The 21,415-nt window shown below is 47.1% G+C and overlaps 1 protein-coding gene across 4 annotated transcripts; it reads right to left on the bottom strand.

Annotated features, from left to right (window-relative positions):
* Positions 1-234: 234 nt before the first annotated feature.
* CNDP2 (carnosine dipeptidase 2) lies at positions 235-16,192 on the bottom strand. Of its 4 annotated transcripts, none has more exons than XM_084888194.1 (12): positions 16,123-16,192; positions 14,280-14,402; positions 12,934-13,077; positions 10,921-11,083; positions 9,473-9,561; positions 7,792-7,992; positions 6,396-6,480; positions 3,826-3,986; positions 3,175-3,339; positions 2,057-2,198; positions 1,684-1,831; positions 235-854 (listed from the first exon to the last, which is right to left on the bottom strand). In XM_084888194.1, exons 2-12 carry the CDS (start codon positions 14,337-14,339, stop codon positions 785-787), a joined length of 1,428 nt encoding a protein of 475 aa, XP_084744320.1. In that variant the 5' UTR covers positions 14,340-14,402; positions 16,123-16,192; the 3' UTR covers positions 235-784. The 4 variants fall into 4 exon arrangements, with proteins under 4 accessions (XP_084744320.1, XP_084744323.1, XP_084744321.1 ...); XM_084888197.1 differs by having other exon boundaries at positions 14,280-14,648; positions 16,123-16,152; XM_084888195.1 differs by having other exon boundaries at positions 15,500-16,143.
* Between the last annotated feature and the right edge of the window lie 5,223 nt (positions 16,193-21,415).

Below are 21,415 nucleotides of genomic sequence, written 5' to 3'. Positions count from 1 at the left end.
ACCAGCTGGGCCAATAAACTCTCCATTTGTTTAAACCAATCTGACTGGATTTTTGGTGTCTAGGCAGCATAAGACATGGGGATAGGGATAGACACTTTCCTAACAGCTATGGAGGGGCCGTGAGTCCCCTGGGGGGCTGGGAGAGAAGACCCACCCCCACCTGAAGCCCCCACGGAACACCACCTTCCACACACAGGGTACTCCTGGGTAAGTCAGGAGGCAGGGACTCATCCAGAGGCTCCATTTGTACTTTTTATTCACTGGCACAGGCAGACCACATGATCCTTCCAGTTAGGTTCAGGTTTGGAGGGTTAGCAAGAAGACAGGAGGGTTACAGTGTTCAGTAGAGGACAGAACTGCAGGGCAGCAAAGGACCAGAAAGGGAGGCCCTCACTTATCATACATCCCAACTAGATACTCAGCGTGCCCGACTCTGAATCAGAGGCAGAGGTAGGGCCAGGATCAGCAAGGCCTCCATTTAGTCTGACTAGATGTCAACCAGAACCTTCTACAGAACTCTTGTTGTGAGTCCTGGAGACCAAGCCATGCTGAGCATCTCGGAGAATTCAGCTGACATTCGGGGTCACTGATACCCCAGGACTGAACGTGTGTAACTGCCCAGTGTGGGCCATGTCACTCAGGGACAGGCTGGTGCTTCTGTCCCTGGATGTCTGTGTGCGGTGTGACAAGAGAGGAGGAAGACAGACTGCTTTCTGGAGCGATCAGAGAGGAAGTGGGTGGAGGGCAGGTGCCTTCAGAGGTGCTCCACAGGACACGGGGCCTCTCAGTTCTTCAGCTGAGACACTTCATACAGATACGCAGCCAGCATTTTGGTTCCTTCTATGTAGTTGTGCCTGATGGAGAGGAACAAGTCATGGTGTTGGTTGGTGTCCCAAAGTCCAGGCACACAAGTGGCATTCTGGGAGCATCCACCGTCCTGGTGTGCGGGCCCTGAGTTCTGCTTGCCTTTAGAATTTGGGCACCTGGTTCTCAAATGTAGGCTCAGCCCAAGTGTCCCAGCAGGGACCAGTAGAATAGACGGGATCTCACCTAGCCCCCGACTACGAAAGGCCTTGTCTTGATCATGGCCCTCCCGTTATTTGTTTGGATCTGAAGCCGCCACCTGGTGTCCTAGGGCCCAGGTCTCTGTCCCTCCCTTCCACCCTCCATGCAGGGCCTCTATCTCTTAGTCCCTGACCCCAAGATGACCCCTGTTTCCTATCCTCCTCTGTTCTTCTTGGGTCTTTCCTCACAGCTTCCAACTCAGAGATCAATTTCCGCCTTTGCTGGTTAAAGACCCCATCACGTCTGTATAAGCCAGGAAGGAGAAAAGTAGCTTATGGAGTCAGTAATGACATGAGGACTTCCAAACAGGAAGATGCGGAGGTCCTTCAGGAGTCGCCAGGGAAGCACAGAGATCAACAGACCACTGGGTAAACCTTGTTCTAAAGAACTGCCACCTCCCACAGGCTTCCTTCCCTACCTCCCACCCATGTTCCCTCACTAGGGACAGATGGTAGAGAGCACAGGAAGAGGGGACCCCAGAAATCACCTCTTAGCAGCAGGAAAGGGGCAGGTGTGGAGGAGGAAGGGATGCAGGGGACGCCCTGGCTTTCACAGGATTTCTCACTGGTATCCACAAGGAAACTAACCCAGATTCAGGACTAGGATCCAGAGCCTCACCTGTTGAGCTTTTCATTCTGGGAGTGGGCACCATCATCAGCGGACCCCACGGGCAACAGCATGACATTCTTGCCTGTGGCCTCCTGAAAAGTCAAAGTCACAGGAATACTGCCACCTTCCCTGGTTAAGTCCGGTTCAACACCAAAAACTGGAGGGAATGAAATAAAAGAAATAGTTAGCTTGGGGACTGAGGCTTCTCTGCACACCTACTACCCATAGCACCAAGGTTGGACCCTGGGACAGCAGCCCCTCTCACCAGCCTGCACGTCGATGCTCCTCAGAGCATGACTATATAGCTATGTGTCATGTGATACAGCAGAGCCCTAGCAGACACGCTGGGGGCCCTGGCATTATCCCCAGGAGAATGTCTGACCTGTTTTCAGGGCTCTTCTCCCAGCCATATAATGAGGGTGGTTGAAGTCAGACACCCAGGGCTTCCCGCCATGGCCCATGTACACCTTGAATTTGTTGGGGCTCTGCAGTTCAGCAAACTTCTTTGTCAAGTACTTTGTAACCTGAACCACAAACAGAAGAGACACAAAGTATTGTAAAGTTCTGCATCTGATGCAAAGCAGATCTACAGTGAGTCCACATGGCTTGTAAGTAGCCTACCAGGAGTCTACAGTGAGTCAACACAGGTCTATAATGGGTCTAGAGTGAGTCTGCAGTGGTTTACAATTAGCCTACGGTAAGTCCACCAGGAGTCTACAGTGAGATTATAACAGGTCTACAATGGGTCTAGAGTGAGTCTACAGTGAATTTTCTTCTGCTAAATGCTGATGTGCATTAACTGTGATAATAGAAAAGGTGATTTTATCAAGAATTAAAAGCCAATTATTTGCAGGTAAAATGTTTTATGTCAAGCAATTCATCCTTTATGTAGATGTTCCCATATAATGATAATATTTAAACCAAGTTTTCAAAATTGTTCTTTGACTTGCTTTATAAAAAGATCACATCCAGACTAAAAATAGAGCCATTTGCCGGCCCAGGGAGACCTCTTTATGACAAAATGCCAGTCCTCAGTGTCCTCTCCCCATAGGGAAGCTTCTATCTTCCAAACCTTCCCATCGGGTTGACTGCTCTTGGGGCCTGTCGGGCCTGCAGCAATCAGAATTTGCCCCTCTGAAATCTTCCGACAGGAGTGTTCCCCTCCGCTCCTCACCACGGCCCAGAGGGTGCTGTGCCCCTTGGACCCTCACCATAACATATTGGACCCAAAGTCAGCATCTGACCTGAAGTCAGAGATCAGGTTTGGGCATGCCTCAGCACTGACAAAGGTCACTTACACGTAATACTTTTTTATGTGGCCTTTATCTTCGATCAGTTTCTGAACTGCTTATCCTAGTAATTACTGAGTTGGCCATAGCCAAGAGGTGGGGACATATGGGTTTGGGTTTGTATTTTTCAGTTGTTCAGAGGAAAACCTTTTGGTCCCCGATCTTTGCCGGTGCACGGCCCCCTCTCCCTGAGTCCCACTGCCCCATGTACCTGCTCGCTGACAACCTCAGGAATCATGTTGGGCACGAGCCTGATGGAGAACTTGCCAACCACTTTCCTAGGAATCACAGTCTTGGCCCCTGAGCCGGAGAAGGCACCTTCGATCCCGTGGAGGGAGAGGGACGGGTACCGCCATCTGTGCATCAGGATGTCTTTCTGCAAAAATGACAGAGAAGTTCAGGGGACAGCTTTCAGAGACAAGAATGTCTTCTGGGAGGTTCCACTTAGTCACAGCTTTCCTGAGCACAGGAAGGAGATGCAGACTCCGCAGTTCAGTTAATGCTGGCTGACCTGGATGTGAGCTTACCTAGACCTCATAAACCAGGAACTGAGTGGGCTCTGCCAGGTAGGCCTTACACTAACTCTGGCCTGTCCTAGAGATCATCCTACACACGCAAGCAGGTGAGAGTTACCTGCCTCTCCGTTTCTCTGCATGTATTCCAGGGCCCATGTGGTCACTAGTCAGTATTTGACATTTCTAACAACCTCTCAGCACCCAGCCCGGAGTGGTCTGCACCTTCCAATGACCCAGGTGCCCACAGAAATGCCCAGATCTCTGCCAGCCACTCTGCTCCTTCCCAAGGGGCCCCTGCAGTTGGGAGGCTTGGGGATGGACAGGTCTTGGTGTGGCCAAGGCAGCACCTTGCTGCTGTGCAGCAGGGTCTGTGCTCCCACGTCCTTGGCGTACTCCTCCAGGTCAAAGTCGATCTGGTCATAGAGCTTCAGCTCCTCCTCCGTCACGGGTGCCACAGCCTCGCTGATGCCAGGGATGAGGATCTTCCCCTTCCTGTCCACCAAGCAGCCTGGAGGAGAAAGGGAACCGTGGGTGCCAGTGCATAGGCTGCAGGGAGTCCTGGCACAAGAGCCCTGTGGTCCCCTTTCCTGGGCACATGTGAGCGCCTGGGTATCTGTGCTCATACGTCAGTTAACTACTATAATAACCCAGTGAAGCAAGCAGTACCATCTTCCAATTTAAGACAAAGAGACTTAGATATGAAGGGATAGGGGAACTGTCCATGGTCACAGACCAGGACACCCTGAGCAGAGTGGTCCCAGGCCTCCTCTAAAAACCATGACACTCTCCAATATTGCCTTTTCAACGCACTTTCCACAAGAAAATAGCTACTCCCAAGCTGAGAGGGAACTAGAGAGAGGGACAGAGTAGACTCCAGTCCCAGGAGCAATAGACTCCACAGATGGCAGCCACCATCCATCCGGGAAGGAAACAGCACAACAAACCTTATGGTGAGGCAACAGGATGCCAGAGAGAGTGAGCTGGGGTCTCACTCTCAAGGAGCCGACCATGCAAGAGCCCTCGCTGAGGCCAGTTACAATGTCAAACGGGCTGGAGCAGATGCTATCTGAGAGAAGTGACATACTAGGTGTACCGGTTAATAGCAGTGGATTTTGTAATCAAAGGAAACACAATAATTTCAAGAGAAACATCAAAGGTGTTGTATTCAAAGTAATGTCCATCACTAGCTACACATTTCCCCATCTTTCAGGTAATTTGTGGATACGGTGCCAATAGAAATTTTCTTGTTTTGAGGCAAACCATTCAGAGACCAAATTTTCCACTTCTTCGTATGTTTTTTTTTTTTTTTTTTAAATATATTTTATTGATTTTTCAGAGAGAGGAAGAGAGAGGGATAGAGAGTTAGAAACATCGATGAGAGAGAATCATCGATCAGCTGCCTCTTGCACACCCCACACCGGGGATGTGCCCGCAACCAAGGTACATGCCCTTGCCCGGAATCGAACCCGGGACCTTTCAGTCCGCAGGCCGACGCTCTATCCACTGAGCCAAACCGGTCCCGGCCTTCTTCGTATGTTTTGAAGTGCTGCTCAGAAAGTGCATGTGCCATTGATCAGAACAAGTAGAAATCTGAAGGAGTAAGGTCTGGTGAATACAGCGGGTGGGTAAATACTTCCCAGGCAAGATCTTTTAACGAGTCTTTAACTGGTTTTGAAGTGTGTGATGGTACATCATCATGAGGCAAAATTACTTTGCCGTGTCTTCTGGAACATTCTGGTCATTTCATGATCAAAGCATGGTTCAAATTGATTATCTGATGTCCTTAGCGATCAGCATTAACAGTTTCACCTGGTTTTAGAAGCTCATAGTACACCACACCTTCCTGATCCCACCAAACACAGAGCACTGTCTTCTTTCCAAAGCGATTTGGCCTTGCAGTCAATGTTGATAGTTGACCTGAATCAATCCATGATTTTGTGCATTTGGGACTCTCAAAATAAATCCACTTTTATCACCAGTCACAATTTGATGCAAAAAAGACTTTCATGCTGTTGAAGCAACATTTTACTGATGACTTCTCGGTTTTCCATTTGTCTTTCATTCACTTGACGTGGCACCCATTTTGCTTCCTTTAAAATCTTTCCCATTGCTTATAAACAATCAAAAATTGTTTGCTGAGCAACATTTAATCTTTCTGCAATTTGTTTTTTTAGTTTGACACACATCTTCATCTAATATGCTTGTAACTGTTGGTCTTCAAACCTGGACATTTTTGTTTTTCACATTGAAAGCATCACTTTTAAAGCGTTTAAACCAGCATTCACAAGTATCTTGAAATGGAGCATGTTTCCCATAAGCTTCCCAAAGTATTCAACAGCATTTTTCTTCAAAATAAAGTAAATTAAAACTTCCCACAAATGCTGATTTTTTTTGCATGAAATTCAACATTTTTAAGTGTAAAAATATCTGATATTAACACCTTCAGAGAATTTGACAAATGAAGTTTTGAAGCTTGTGTCAATACAACAAAATAGCATACATATCAAATCACATTGCATATATATCAATATATATGTAACTCCATTTATTGAAAAAAATCTGCATTATTAACCGATACACCTAGTACGTGTCCAGAGGAAAGACAGTTGTGGGAATCTAGGGGACAGGCTGGACAAGGCCAGACAGAGCTGAAGGAGCCAGGGGTGACCAGCTGGGTCCTGGAGGCAAGAGAGAGTTTAGTTACACAGGGAGGTAAGGGTGTGAGGAAGAAGAAGGCAGAAACCAGGCATCCAGATCAATCTTTTAAAGGGAACAGTGAGCAGAGCAAGGGAGCTGCAGAGTAACAGGGAATTGGTTCATGAAGAACACTGGAATGCACCAAATGCTGATGACAGCCTGGAAATAGCCCACCAGCTGGTCTCCCAAATCACCAAGTCGTGACTGAAACCCGGCTTACCCATCAGAGTAATGAGATCCGTCATGGCCTCGTGCACTGAGCCCCCGTACACCCCAGAGTGCAGGTCTTTGTCACTGCATTCCACCTGGGAGGAACAAAGACACTCTATTGGGCTGCTTAGCAGAGCTTATTTCTATCATGTGACAGTAAATTGAACTAAGAACATTCATAAGACCTGACAGGCAATTTTTAAAATCAAAATTTGCTCCGTTAATGAGCAAAGCAAGGCATTTCCTAAATTATAAAACTTGAAACAACAGAAAATACCCTTGGAAATGCCAGCCATAGGTAAACCAGGAATATAACCATAGGTGAATTAGGAATACTGATCCCAAGTGAACTAGGAGTACTGAGCGCAGGTGAACTAGGAATACTGAGCTCAGATGAACTAGGAGTAGTGAGCTAAGAGGAACTAGGAGTAGTGAGCACAGGTGAGCTAGCAGTACTGAGCACAGGTGAGCTAGGAGTATTGAACATAGGTGAGCTAGGAGTGCTGAGCACAGGTGAGCAAGGAGTGTTGAGGACAGGTGAGTTAGGAGTACTGAGCACAGGTGAACTAGGAATACTGAGCACAGGTGTACTAGGAGTACGAACATAGGTGAGCTAAGAGTACTGAGCATAGGTGAACCTGTACTAAGTGCAGGTAAGCTAGGAATACTGAGCAGGGCAACTCCCCAAGCTCTGAGAGCATTTTGCAGTGGTTTCAGGGATACCCTGCAAGAGCTATGAAAGGGTAACAACAACCAGAAAAAAAGAGCCAGCAGGGACCTGAAGCCTAAGGACCTGGGGTCAGTGTCTGCCCCACCGCTGCCACGCTATGTAACCAGGATAAAGCAGTAACAGCCCTGGGCCTCTGCCTCCTCACCTGTAGCAGAGTAAGACTGCTCACCTCCAAGCTACTGTGTCCCCGTTGGTTATTCATACAGCAGGTAGAAGGTGCCTTGCACAGGGTGAGTGCTCTATGATCATTCCCAGAACTTTTGAGTCTATACACCACCCTCACATGCAGGAACTAATCATCAGTCACCCGTGAGGTAGGAACCCCCACCTTTCTGTGTAGAGGGGAAGATCGAGACTCAGCCCACCAGTGAGTGGTAGGTCCATCCTCTTGGGCTTCTGTGTTGAGGGTAAATATCCCAGTTCCCTTAAGATCACTCAGTCAAGAGATAAGAGCTAAAATATGAACACTGTCACTTTTGAAAGGAAGTCTTCCTAAAATGCTCCACATAAGTCTCAGTCTTCCTACATGGACTAGCACTTCATCTTTTCTCAACTGCCCAAGACAATCCTGCAAAGAATACACCCTAGCGTGAAGGTGGATGCCGCTGATTCTGATGGCATTGGGCAGGGAGCACCACAGGGGAATCACCATGGGACATGGGGAATGGGCTGATACCTCGATGAAAAAGTAGCAGATGCCCCTGAGGCCATAGGTGATGCAGGGCTTTTTCTTCCCCAGCCAGTAGTTGTCAGAAATGCAGACGTAGTCCACGTCTTTAAAGAAGGTGTCCTTTTGGGCAAAAATCAGCTCATCCAGGCCCTCGGAGCCCGACTCCTCCATACCCTCCAGACAGAATCGGATGTTAACAGGGATTTCCTGTGATAGGAAAAGAGTGTCACAGGCATTCAGCTTTCACATATGTTTAGTGCTTAGAGACAATAGACAGAAAGTCACCAAATGTGAAATCACTAATTTCAAATACCCAACTTCCTCCAGACCAAGCATTCTGACAGGAGGTGTGCAGTTCCCAGTGACCCTCAGTCCCCATGTGCTGGGCTGTGTCAGGGGACAAGCCTGGCTCCAGCCACAGCTACATCCTCACTGAGAGCTCCTTGCCAGCAAGTCCTCAGGCACACTTCTGAGTCACAGGGATCTATGTGCTCACCCAGCGCAGGTCAGGAGTCTGCATTAAGGCCTGAGCTGTTCTCTGAAGGCTGTACACAAAGAAATCACAGGAGTCTTCATTTGCACCCTTGTGGCCACCACCAGTGCCCTCAAGGGAGGGAAAGTCTCTTCTTAATTTAGAAGGTACTCCTGCACGATGACCTCCTGCTCGCACTAAAGTACCTTTTCTTAAAGAGTGGGTGCTGCCATCTGTCCATCTGGCTCCTCCCTGCAGTTTACCAGATCTCCCCAGCACTGTGTAGTGAGGCAGGTGGCCTTCCACACATGAGAAAATGAGGCTTGTGGCACGGCAGGGCCTCACTGGGACTGAGGTTTACAGAGTCCGTTTCAGAACTGTCCCTGGATGGCACTGCTCAGGCACACCTCCCTTCTCCTGCCCCTCAGATGGATTCCTTCTGAGGACCTGGATATATGGATCAGGTAGATGGAGCTGCTCTGGGCAGCTCTGCCTTGAACATCCACCCCTTCTCTCAGTTGCCCTCAGTCCCTGCGCCCAGCATGTGGCGGCCATGGGAGCACTGCCATCCAGTGGTTCTGGGCCGCGGTTTTCTCCTGTGCAAAATGGACCTCTGGGCTCTATTCAGATCTACCTTCTCATGCTCTAACAAACATGCTTGTCTTACAATTCTAATTTTATCATGATACAAGAGAAAGGCAAAATGCAAAAGCCATCTGTACACTTGATCGCAATTAGGTTAAAAACAGGTGAAAAGATTGGTAAGTACCAAAACATTAAGTCTCCTAGGTTTGAGATTCTAGGCAACTTTTTCTCTCTGCTTCTCTAAAGTTTACAAATTTTCAACAAGGAGTGGAGAGTTCCTAGTTAAGGAAATATATTTCTAAAAATAAAATGTATTTTCAGGAGCCTGTAACCATGCAGAGAAAGTAAGGGGTTTGTCCGCTTATCACAGCTCAGGTGGGAGGGTCATTTGTGTGTGGCCTGGATTCCTGCCTAGTTATCAATAGTGCGACCCTTGAACACTGTAAAACAATTACACCTGCAGTGTTTCCTGAAGCTGGAACAAACCTCTCATCTAAAGCCTGAGTCATTGGACTGACACTTTGGGGGGAGCCTGCTGTCTCACATCCTAGTGATCTTTGATCTTGAGAAGCCCGGCCTTGTTACACTCAGATGGAACGGGGTGAACCAGGCTCAAGGAGGGTGACATACTTGATTTGTTTTCTGAAAGGCTTCCAGGGCATTCATCCAGCCGGCCACTGGCCCCTTGTCATCAGTCGAACCTCTCCCGTACAGCTTGCCTGAAACAGCAATCAGCAAATTCACAGCATTACAATGACAAGGAGACAGATGGAGAGTGAACCCTTGTAACATCGTTACCAGGTGAACATCTGGTAACATCTTTGCAAAACCACATGCATCTGCCCTGAGAACGTCTCTTGACACTGGAAGCCCATTTTCCTGTTATCAGGAGCCCCAAGTCTCTAGCCGGCACTACTGCTAAAATGATGGGAGAATTTGCCTTCACGTGAATGCCTCCAAGTCCCTCTCCCGTCCCCGCAGATGTGGCAGTTAGCCAGTGCTCACGGTCCTGCTGACTCAGGGCACAAACTTCAGACCCAGGTCCAGGAGCTTACTATCAGTGGGCCAGTGATTAAAATCGACTTCCATAACCAGCTGGTATGAATAAGGGTAGAAAACCTGGGCAGGGCGGGGAAAGCACCATACACCCTTATCAAGAGAACGACAAATCTGACCCCACCCCAATTTCACATCTAATCTGATAAAGAATGGGACTTAGCACAATACTGTTCCCTCCGGGTAAGGAGTCAGTCCCTTCCCTCTGCACCCCTGCTCCAGGGGCCCCTCCAGGGGAAACAATACTCCCCAGGGCCTGCTATCACGTGACAAGAGCCCTGAGGGCACCAGGGAAGAGCACAGATCTTCCCTCTGTCTGGGTCAGCTCTATGACTTCCTCATTCCTAAGACTGTTTTCAAATGTTTGGCAGTTTTAACATGACCCACCCAAAAGTAGTACAAGGCTTAAAGCCATCACTACCCTGGAAATTTACTTTTAAATTGAGCCCAACTTTTCACAAAAGCTAAAGATCTCTCCTAAAAGCATCACTGTTCTGGGAGGAATGCTGACAAGGTGACAGGGGTTGGGGGACGGTGCAGACCACACTGCACAGAGGTGTACAAGACAAAGAGGCATGCACTCCCAGCTTCTTCCAGCGTCCTCAATGCTGAGTCTGCTGAGGGAGCCCCCTCCCTTCCGAGCAATCAGGAGGGGCTGTGTTCTAAGCTGGCGGTGCAGGTGGGGGAGGAGTGATGAGGAAGACAACTCAAGGAGGAAGGGGTCCCAGTGGCACCAAGTCTCCAGAGAGTTGTCAAGTGGAGACTCAGCATGTGAGGGCTGCACTGCCTCAGTTCAGAACTGGGGAAGCCTCACTGACTCAAGGCCACAAACCCCCGTTTCCACAGGACGGGAAGGCTTTCTCGTGTTCCTGTCTGGTGCACACGTGTAAACTTCTGGAAGCCCATTTCTATATTAGCTCACACAGCCTGTTCTGGGAGGATGGCCAAGGGAGTACTGGCGATTCTGCTGGTGAAGAAGCAGCAGGATTTGAAGCGCTGCTCTGCCAGGAGAGCGTCCTTACCGTCTCGCTCCACCAGGGTGAAGGGCTCACTGTCCCAGCCATCCTCCAGGGCTGCCGGCTGCACGTCCAGATGGCCGTAGATGCACACTGTCTTCTTCTTGGGGTCGGAGCCCAGCTTGCCAAGTAAAATGGGAGGAAGTGGTATCTCTGAGCCATCAGGGAGCTGCAAGAGGAAAGGGAAGCATATGAAGACAGCCTTTGTTTAAAAACCTAATGTTCAGGGCAGATATTATTAAAATACCTAAGTGTTCTTATCCCTTCTCATTAACCTCCCTCTATTGTAGGGTTTAAGATCATATTGCTCAACTGAGTCATTTAATTAACAAGAAATTATTTTGCTATAACCCAGAGTACAAAGACTGAATTATGTTCACCAATTGCAGGCAATTTGGCAGATTTTTAAAGGCAGGGTTTTTTTTTGTTTGTTTTTTTGTTTTTGTTTTTAACTCTAATACAACAAAACATGTTTTTAGAGGTGAGTTTGGGATGCAACTTAGTTCAGTATTTTCTAAATAATGAATAAAAACTACTACAATCTTAAAGCAGAAGATGGGTGTTTGCAAATCACATTAGTTCTGCACAGAAAGGGCCGTAGACCAGGATGAGTGACTGTCACAGGAAAGTGCACGAGCAGGCACTGGAGCAGGTCCTCCAGAAGGCTTTCTGGTCTCCAATGATCCCGTAAGAACGGGGCCAATGCATTAGCCACGGTATTCTCTCTAGAATAGCAATGCAGGAAGCGAAGGCAGGCTCAGTGCTTCTCCTATGCCTACAACAGCTCAACTCTCCAGCCGACACTTTAAAATCCGGCCCTGCACCCTGTAACAGCTCTCCCAGCTCCTCTATCCCAGCAGGGAAAACTACTGTCACCATTACAAAGTACTACCAGCCAAATTGGGGGGCGGCGGGGGAGGGGGTGGTTACAGAAGGATGAAAGGTACACATAAATTTATGTCGCTGCTGGGTAATGATTACTCATGCTAGAACCATCTAGTTACTAGAACATAGTCTTGTGAAATAAACATTAATAAACTCCCAGACTAAATTGGAAATGAAACTAAACAATTTACAATCAAAAGGTAAATGAGCAACTAGTAAAACTGACAAGCCTATCGGGGTGAGTGATGGGCTGATGAAAGTGTCCGCCCCAAGCCCAGGGGCTCTGAGCACCCCAGGGCATACCATACATTCAGGAACGCACCAGGCTGCCGAGATTTTTGCAGGTCCTCAGATTTGTCTTTCCAGTAAACTCCACTCATAAATACTCAGCATAAGTAACTCTCAGTAAGCCCACAGACACCCCTGTGCAGCCCTCACAATCACTGCTGGACTGGAATCAGGAGGCCCAGGTTTTATCGCCACTGGGAACTGGTGTGGTTCCCAGTGGAGGCAAAGCCCACCTGGGCCTCGGGTGCTTCCACTCATGAAAAGAGCAGACTGAGCTGAATGTCCACAGTACAATCCAGGGACAATGACCTCAACTGACACACCAGCAGACAAGAAAAGTGAGATAAAGCAAAATTCGCCACACTATGCAGTAGAAAGTGATACTGCATCTTCGAAAATACATGGCATGAAACATGTAATTCACATGGGACTGAAATCATTGGAATGACTGCATGAGTGGACTGTTCACTTCAGTTAGAAAGCAATTTCCTGTCAGAATCCAGCTCACACACAAAGTTCCTCTTTTTCAAGAAAAAGTGCTATTCCTCGCAGTAGGGATGCTGAAGACAGAGTGTGGGGACTGTGGGAGTCTTCGTGTTTTTACACTTACGTGGATAGAGTGTAGCTGCCTAGTTTAAAAGGAGACTGATTTCTGGTGAATGTTATTTTCTAAGAACAGCTTCTACGCTAACTGGTTGGGTAACCCTCTGCAGTTCTTCCTGGAGATAAATGCCGAGAATGACAAAAACCTGTGCCCCAGTCCAACTGAAGAAACCACACAGATTTATATCCAAATAAGGCCTTTCTGGTAAAAGACAAGCAGGGTATCTGAGTGTACACTCATACCTTCTGTTTTCCAATATCCACCAGTTCCATGGAGCCGCCCAACTGCTTGATATCCGCAGCAGCCACTTCCATCATCTTTTTGATTTCCCCTCTCTTCTCGGGCCACGCAGATACGCTCTGGATGGCCACCCATTCCGCAAGCTTCTGTTTGTGGACAATAAGCAAAAAGGGATTCTCAAATGATACTCCTAAAGGAAGAAAGGCATCCATACTTTTGCCATGTTTCAGGCACCCAACGTTGACCTGCTACCTGTGGCCACTTCATGTTGAACGTGTTGACCACACATGGAAGAACAGATCAATCAAAACCTACTTTTACTGACCCTGTAGCAAGAACTATATAGCATAACAGAAACATGTCAGGATGCGTATTTTTTACCATTAAGCATGAGGTGAATATAAAATGTATAGAGTCCATAAATACCTTTTTTATCTGAACCTAACAAAATTACAAATGAGGGGTACAGAAACTACCCAAGATTTTCAGTTCAGGTTAGCTTAGTTATCATCCTTATAACGGCAGGTTCTCTAAAGTATAAGTTTTAGAATGAGAACTCTAAAGATTTCATCTGAAATGTGGCTACCAAGAATAGCTTTAAAGCATGATTCTTTAAATTAAAATCAAGTAACAAATTAATCTATAATGCTGCTGAATCATTAAAAACATCCTAAATGCAAAAGAGGTCTTTAATCTTCTACAAGAAGTTATAGATGAAGATTAAACAAAAATTTCAATTAGCTCTGCCATTTCTAGAAACATATATTAAGACTTTCTGTCAAAAGCCAAAATTGTATCTTCTATACTGTAATGAGGAGGTAAAGGAAAAGATCTCTAGATTTATATATACAGGGTGGGGCAAAAGTAGGTTTACCGTTGTAAGGAAAAGTTTATTCTCATATTATTTTATTATTTTTCATACAAACAATATATAAACCTATTTTGCCCCACCCTGTATACACACACACACACACTTTTTTTTTTCCCCTGTGCAAACACTTAAGAACTACTCTCTTAGCAGATTCAAGTTTACAACACAGTATTGTTAACTATAGTAACCATGCTGAACAGTAAGCTTCCAGAACTTTTCTTAAAACTGAAAGCGTGTGCCCTTTGCCTAGGATCAGGATCTCACCATTCCCATAGCCCCTGGCAAACACCATTCTACTCTCTGCTTCTCTGAGTTTCTTGTTCAGATTGTACAAAGAAATGAGATCATGCAGTGTTTGTCTGTCTTTAATACTTGATTTAAACAGCATAACTCACATCAGTTCCACATCAGTTCCCCTGAGTTCCAAAGGACTAAACTGGATTTTAAGTTCATTAGAATAAATAAATATTCCCTTACCTTGATGTAGCGATCCTGATTTTCATCCACATACTTAAACAGGGTAGCGAGGGCCGACATCTTCCAACCAAAGGGCAGGCCTTGGAGATTCTTGGAGGGAAGAGAAACCTGTCAATCCTGCTTCTACACAGGCTGGAATGAGGAAAAGTCACTCGGCTGCTCAGGGTCATGAACTCCTACCCCACCTTCCTGGCCAGCAGTGATCACGAGGACTCCAGGAAGTGCCCGAAGAGGCAGAAATGAAAGCTTTGCGATGCAGTGAGAGGCTCGGGTGGATCTCCCATCTTTTTCAGAAGGAAAATGTACCCAAGATTGTGTCACAATGGCAGATAAAGAAGCAAAGGCGAGTTGAAGACAATCTGATGAAAACTAAAAGTAGGTACTTTTCAGTAATGCTGACTTATCAGCACTTAAAAATTTAATTTAATTTTACTCTCCTGAAGCACATAGAGAACTTTACTATGACCACAGAGGCAACATCACTCCAAGGATCCCAGCAAACATGTCACAGCCTACCTCTTACAGTCACAAGGGCACAAAATAGCAAAAAAGCCCCAGGCCAGGCTGATAAACCCTGTTTAAGAAAGTTAACAATCTGAGTCCAGAAACTGCTAAAGGCAACATGGGAAAGAAGGCCTGATTAGAATAAGCAGCTCCAACTACCTGCACCCGATCCCCTGTGCATTTCCAACACCCAGTTTCCCATGTGTGAGACCTACCACATTCTACCCCACAAATAAGGGGTAGGCGGGGAGGGGGGTGGGGGAGGGAGATCCTGACGCCTCACCTTTAAAATCTGAAATGCATATGAAACAAAAATGATTCTGCTATATATTGGGACTTTCAAAATTGCTTGTCCCCTCCTTCAATTGACCATTTGCATCCCATCCAGTGGTTGGAAAGGGCTCAGTTATACCGCAGAGATAGGCAGTATTTCAGACCCAGAGCTGCAAACTCACAAGATCCCACCACATCCAGGAGTGCTGATGCCTGGGCACCGACACACTGGTTAAAGACCATGTTTTGTTTGATATCAGATTCCCAAGTGATTTCTGGACAGGGGAGTGACTGTATCTGCTGTGACATGAAGCGGGAAGCTGCTCAGCAACTGAGGAAGTTGCCAGAGCTGTGCAGGGTGAGTTCAGTGAGAAGAGTTCAAAGTGCTTATTTTCAGTGCCTCCTTTCTCCTCCTCAAATACCACCCACAAATTATTACAAACCTCCCAGCCAACTCGGATGGCTTCAGCTGAGGCTCTCATCTGAAAGAGCCCAGTAAGACAGTCCATGAATGCCGCAGAGGGATTTCACGGACCCCATCTGGGCAGCGGGGGGGGGGGGGGGGGGGGGGGAGGTTGGTGGCCCTGACTTTGAGACGCAGGCCTCAGGGACGTGGTGCCAGCGTCCCGGGACCAGGGATCACCTCCATGTTAAGGAAACTGAGCCCGACCTGCTCAGACCCGCAAGCTGCCACCCCCGCCTTCAATGCCGGCGACAGCTAGAGACCCCTGACCCGGGCTGGGCCGTGCAGCACCATCCAGAGCCTCCGCCCAGAGCTCTGCGGGCGAGGGAAAGACTTCCGTTCGCCCCGGGCCTAGGGACGGAGGGTGCGCCCTGCCCCGCCCGCGGAGCCAGGCTTCGGCGCCGGCCCTGTTTGAACAAGACATCCCGGTTTTCAGTCACCGCCGGCTGCACAGACCAGGCGGTGGGCGCCGCCCCTTTAAGCCCCCAACCCGACCCTCTGCGGCCGGAGCCCTCCGTTCCGGCCTCGGCATCTATTCTGAAAGCCTAGCGAGGCGCGACTCCCGGGGGCAACCCGCCCGCCCGGCCAGGAAAGGTCCCTCACCCGCCCGCAGCCGCCGCGCCTAGGCCGCTTCACGTGCCCCAGTAACGCCCCCGGCGGGGCTAGCCCCACCCACCAATCCCCACCCACCAATCCCCGCCCACCAATCCCCGCTTCTATAGGACTAGCGTCACCCCGCCTCCGGCGCGACCCGCCCACCAATCCCCGGACTCTTCCGGGGACAGGCATAGCCCCGCCCCTCCCCGCCTTCGCCCCGCCCTCTCAGGGCACGATCCCGGGTTTAGCGCCCGCCCGTGGCGTGACCTCCCGCTGTGTCTTTGGCTGCCTCTGACTTGGCCCCTTGGACGAATCTGACCCGGTGACTTATAATGAGGTTCTGAGATCTCAAGTCGGGTAGCCCACACCTCACCCCCTGAACTCTCTGACTTTGTGGGGTGTCCCATCCCAGTGGGCTCCTGAGCAGTGCACATTTTGCTGGTCACACACATTTTCTTTCCACGTAGCTTTGGCATTTCCTTTGCAAAACCATCAGCACCATTACCGATATTTTAGTATATAAATTCAGTAATCCCAGAAATCAAGGAAGGCAGACTGCCAACCAATGGTCATTGTGGCCAATTTAATGCCAATTTGGAGTGTAGTGGATAAGGAAATTTTATTCAGTGCAAAGAGCTCGATTGAAATTCGGCAAGAGCAGCATCAGCACGCTGTGAAATGAGTGGGGTGGGGGTTCAACTCAATTCCACTCTGCCCATCTGGTTGGTGTTTCAGCTTTTCAGCTCCAGCAGGGAAACACAATCTTCAGTCTAGCCACGGGATGCTGACTTACAGAAAGAAGTCCATTCCCTGGTCCTTGATTCGTTTGATCTCATGTAAATGAGGGCTCCAAATCCTTGCAGTCTGATTGGTCAGATTGATGCTACTAACTAGACTATACATGTGAAGCTCCAATTGGTCAGGGAAAGTCTTAGTCCTATTGGTTGAAATAGGCTTCCAGGAACTCCTCTGGCTCAAGATAGCAGGAATGCAATACAGGCTAGGGTGACAGACCCCTGTTTAAAAATGGTTGCTATGCTCTATTTTTTAAAATTTTGAGCCCAGTTACCCACCAAGAACCCTTCTTGGTAGGTGTCTTCTTTCTCAGGCTCCAACTCCACAAGACACACCATTTATTTATCAAACATCTACTACTCATATTTTACAATTCTTGGGCATAATGACTATCTCCATTTGATTAATTCCAAAAGAATTTGGCAAAACTTATACACCTCCCACATTCTTTAAGTGTTTTCTTTAAACAAGTTTAACATTTGCAAAGGATATACTAATAATTTCCCACATCCTATAAATATTTTTAGTTCCCCTGATGACCACAGATCCTCCTACGTGGTTACTTGAGGTCTCTGAGTTTGCAAGGTTGCCACAAAGGCTTCCCCCAAGCTTATCATGTTTAGTTTCTGGCCCCTTTTTGTCCACAGGTTCTATAAATGAGATTATTGCTGGGATGAGACATGGCTCAGGGAATAATACAACAACAACAAAAAGGATTTAGAGGATCTATAACACATTACCTGTTAAGTTTATAGACGTCTTATATTTATGTGGTGGTTATAACTAAGTTAGCAAAGAAGCTGTTGATAAACAAGAGCAAAGAGGCTTGGGTTCAAGTAAAAAGTGAATATGCACTTATAGCACCGATAATCTTTTGACAACAAGTAATGATGATGTTCCTCCTACAAATCTGAATAAAATGTAAGAAACAACATGTCTGGCCAGTGTAGCTTAGTGGTTGAGCATCGGCTCATGAACCATTTGAGTTCTGGTCAGGACAAATGCCTGGGTTCACAGCTAGATCCCTAGTAGGGGACCTGCATGAGGCAGCCGATCAATAATTCTCTCTCATCATTAATGTTTCTATCTCTCTCTTTCTCTACCTTTCTCTCTCTGAAAACAGCAAAAGTAAATAAATAAAGGATGGTCATGTTTTAAAAAATGTAAGAAACTACACAATTTATTCTTGATACAGAATTCTTTTGCTTGGAAATATAATGTTAATCATCACTTTCTACCTCTTGCCCCTTGAAATAGTACAAAATATGTAACTGAGGGGTGCCCTTGATTAAGGAGGGGTGCCCTTGGTCTCCAATAATATACTATGGTATTTCATACTGTCCCTCTGTTTGAGGCTTGTAAAAAGTTCATAAACATGCGGCACTTAGAATGATGCCTGGCACTGAGTGTCTTGGTCTGCTCGAGCTGCTATAACAAACAACTAAATCTATTTCTCACAGTTCTGGAGGCTGGAAGTCTGAGATCTCACATCTGGTGAGAGCCTACTGTTTGGTTCACAGGCAGCCAGTGGGAGCTCTCTGAGGTCTCTTTTATAAGGGCCCTGATCCCATTTGTGAGGGCTCTACCCTCAGTACCTAATCACCTTCCAAAGACTCCACCTCCAAATACCATGGGAATCAGGCTTCAATGCATGAATTTGGGGGAAATAAACCTTCAGGAAGGCAAGAAGGAAGATAGCAAGTAGCTCCACTGCCCACATGTTCCCAGGCCTATATGCTCTGGAGAGAGTACACAGAGACTCTGAGCAACTGGAAATTGGTATCCTCTGAGCCCTCTAAAATTTTTCTCCTGTCCCCAGTATCTCAGTTGACTGAGTACTGGGGACAGGAGAAATGAGTTGAGTAAATGAGTTGTTTAAACACATGTGTGCACAGTTCAGTATGTCCAGCAAGTGGCGCTGCAATCCGTTTCTTCTTGGGCAAAAAATGCTTTTCAGCCAACTCAGTAGGGAGAAATCTGATTTTGGCTTAAGGAGCTAGGTTTCTCTTCTCTGCAGGATTTTTGGGGAACAGGGTCACTATGAGCGAAAACAAAGAAAGCAGAATGACCAGAGGCTGGTTGCTTTTTAGAGGGAGAAGTGATATGACATATTCTGAGAATTTAAGGAGTATACCATAAGCATTATCTAAGTTACTATTGTTTACAGATCCACTTATAAAACACTAGATCATGCTTCCAATTACCATGGTGTTCAGTCCCCATCACCAGTTCCAGAGCTTGGTCTCCAGAATCTGAGGCAGCTCTGCTTAACCAAGCTTAACTCAACACCCAGACCACAGGCCCACCCTTTACCCTGGAAAACTAAGAATTTTCCTGGGCTAAGTGGCCACTGTGAACAGGATGCCGATTCTCCAGAAACCCAGGTGCAGAGAAATGGCAGCTAACCAATCAGAGAACACCAAGCAGAACAGTGTTAGGAAGAAAAGGGAGATCGGGTTAGGCGGAACGAAGGCAGGTGGCCTCCTTGTTTCCTTGGTTCCAGCCTCTCTTGCCCTGCTTCCATTCCTACGGCATCAGCCACTCCACTTGTCCAAGCCCCAAAACATGTATTCCTCTGACCTGCAGGACATCATGGTCAGTAGGCCTGGCATCCCATTGTTTATGACATGACCAGTGATTACCAGGGTAGGGGTGAAGGAAGGGTGGCTGTCAAGGGGCAGCATGAGGGCATTTTTGGGGTGATGGAACCCTTCTGTATATATGGTCACATGGATCTATACATGTGCTGAAGTTCATAAACTGGTACACTGGCTCATTCAGAAGTCAATTCTACTGTATGCTAATTAAAAAATAAAATCGAAGCCTTGGCTCAATGGTTAGAGCATCAGCCCATGCACCAAAGGATCATGGGTTTGATTCCTGGTCAAAGGCATGCACCTAGGTTGCAGGTTCAATCCCCAGCCTTGGTCCAGAAGCATGTATGAGACAACCAATGGATATGTCTCTCTCACATCAATGTTTCTCTCTATATGTCCCTCCCTCCCTTTCAGTCTCTCTAAAAAGTCATAGGGGAAAATATCCTCTGGTGAGGATTAACAAAAAATAAACAAATAAAATAAAATTGTATAAACTAATAGCAGGTAGAACTTTATAGATGATTATCATAAACTTTAAATGATTGGCATCAGCAAGGTCCCCATTACAGCAGAATTCCTCAAAGCTCCCAATGCCAGGTGTACATTTTGTTCAGTTATACAAGTAAGATATTTGTTTTAGTCATGGGAAAACAAATAATGCAGGGACAAGACACGGATGTTTACTATTCAACTTCTAAGAAATATTGACTGGAGATTAAAAATATTAAGCACACGAGGATTGGAAGGATGACAATAAAACCATCATTATTTGTACCTAGGGAAGCAGGGAGACTAAGAAATACAGAGAAAAGAGATCACACGCCCTCCCAAGTGCAGATGTTCTGTTCGGAGGCTGACCTGAGCCAAGAAAGAGAGAATTTGTAAATGAACTCTGGAGTGCTAATGTTAAACAGGACTGGACTCTCTTCTGCCCAGAAAGAAGCTATTGTTTAGCACTGAAAGTGATTAAGCTCTGAGAGCAGCCAGAAATGTCAGCAGCCAGGAGGACTTTTCCCCCTACTGCATGTTGTGGGGGAAAAAGAACCCCCAGAAATCTGCCTCCTGGTTGCAGGTAACAACACAAGCTAGCTGGTTATGCTGATGAGATGCTCACCCCCTGATGGGACAGAGGCCACAGAGCGGCTTGGGGGGGGGAAGGAAAGGGTGGAGTAAGGGGACCTGCTGCCAGACATTCACCCTGATTCCCACAGTCGCATTCACACGTCCACTTCTGTCAGAGGAGCAGGAAATGCGGGCAAGCTCCCAGCTCAAAGTCAATGAAGCCAGGACCTTCCCCACCCTCTTGGGATTTGCAGCTTAAGACAGCGACGATGCCTAGACTTTTGGACAATTAAGCACTTCTTTCCCGTTAAAAGTGCAATATGTAAAAGAAAGCAGGCAAGTGCATTTGGCAGAAGGGGTGAGTGAGTAAGGGAAAAAGTGGCATGATTGAATGAAAGAACTTGGCTGGAAAGGGAGACGGTGTTGGAGGAAGGCAGCATGAGGGAATTAGGTGAAGAGGATGCTGAGTTCTTTGGTCTGTGCGATGAAGGGCAAGTTGGTTTTGTTGCTGTTAGAGTTACTCGATTCCTTGTGCTGACTGGCATTTTTGTGTGTGAGGTTTTCTTCCTGAGTGATCCTGTGCCTTGGCAAGCATGCATAATACAGTTGTTATACCTTTAAGAAGACATTGTTGGCCCAAGATATGTTAGTTGTGATCAGAACCGCCATCATTGAGCTTTATAGAGAATCCATTTTGTGATGTCACAGAAGCTGCCGTGCTTCATCAGAAGGCTCTCTTTCACAAGCACCTGATATTTTCTTTTAGCTCCCAAGGTGTTCTAGCAGGGAGTCATATTTATACACCTATTTCATGGCAGCATTAGTCACAATAGCCAAAAGGTGGG

The sequence above is a fragment of the Pipistrellus hanaki genome, assembly GCF_964339955.1.
Source record: "Pipistrellus hanaki genome assembly, chromosome: 6".
In the NCBI taxonomy this organism is placed as follows: domain Eukaryota; kingdom Metazoa; phylum Chordata; class Mammalia; order Chiroptera; family Vespertilionidae; genus Pipistrellus; species Pipistrellus hanaki.
This window is presented reverse-complemented; position numbering and strand designations above follow the sequence as displayed.

What these genes read in the sequence shown, in the direction of transcription:
- CNDP2 (XM_084888194.1), bottom strand. Translation starts at nt 14,339, where the DNA reads ATGTCGGCCCTCGCTACCCTGTTTAAGTATGTGGATGAAAATCAGGAT. An exon ending in ATCAGGATCGCTACATCAAG is followed by an intron (nt 13,078 to 14,279) that starts GTAAGGGAATAT and finishes GTCCACAAACAG; the next exon opens with AAGCTTGCGGAATGGGTGGC. An exon ending in CAGAATGAAAAGCTCAACAG is followed by an intron (nt 855 to 1,683) that starts GTGAGGCTCTGG and finishes CCTCTCCATCAG; the next exon opens with GCACAACTACATAGAAGGAA.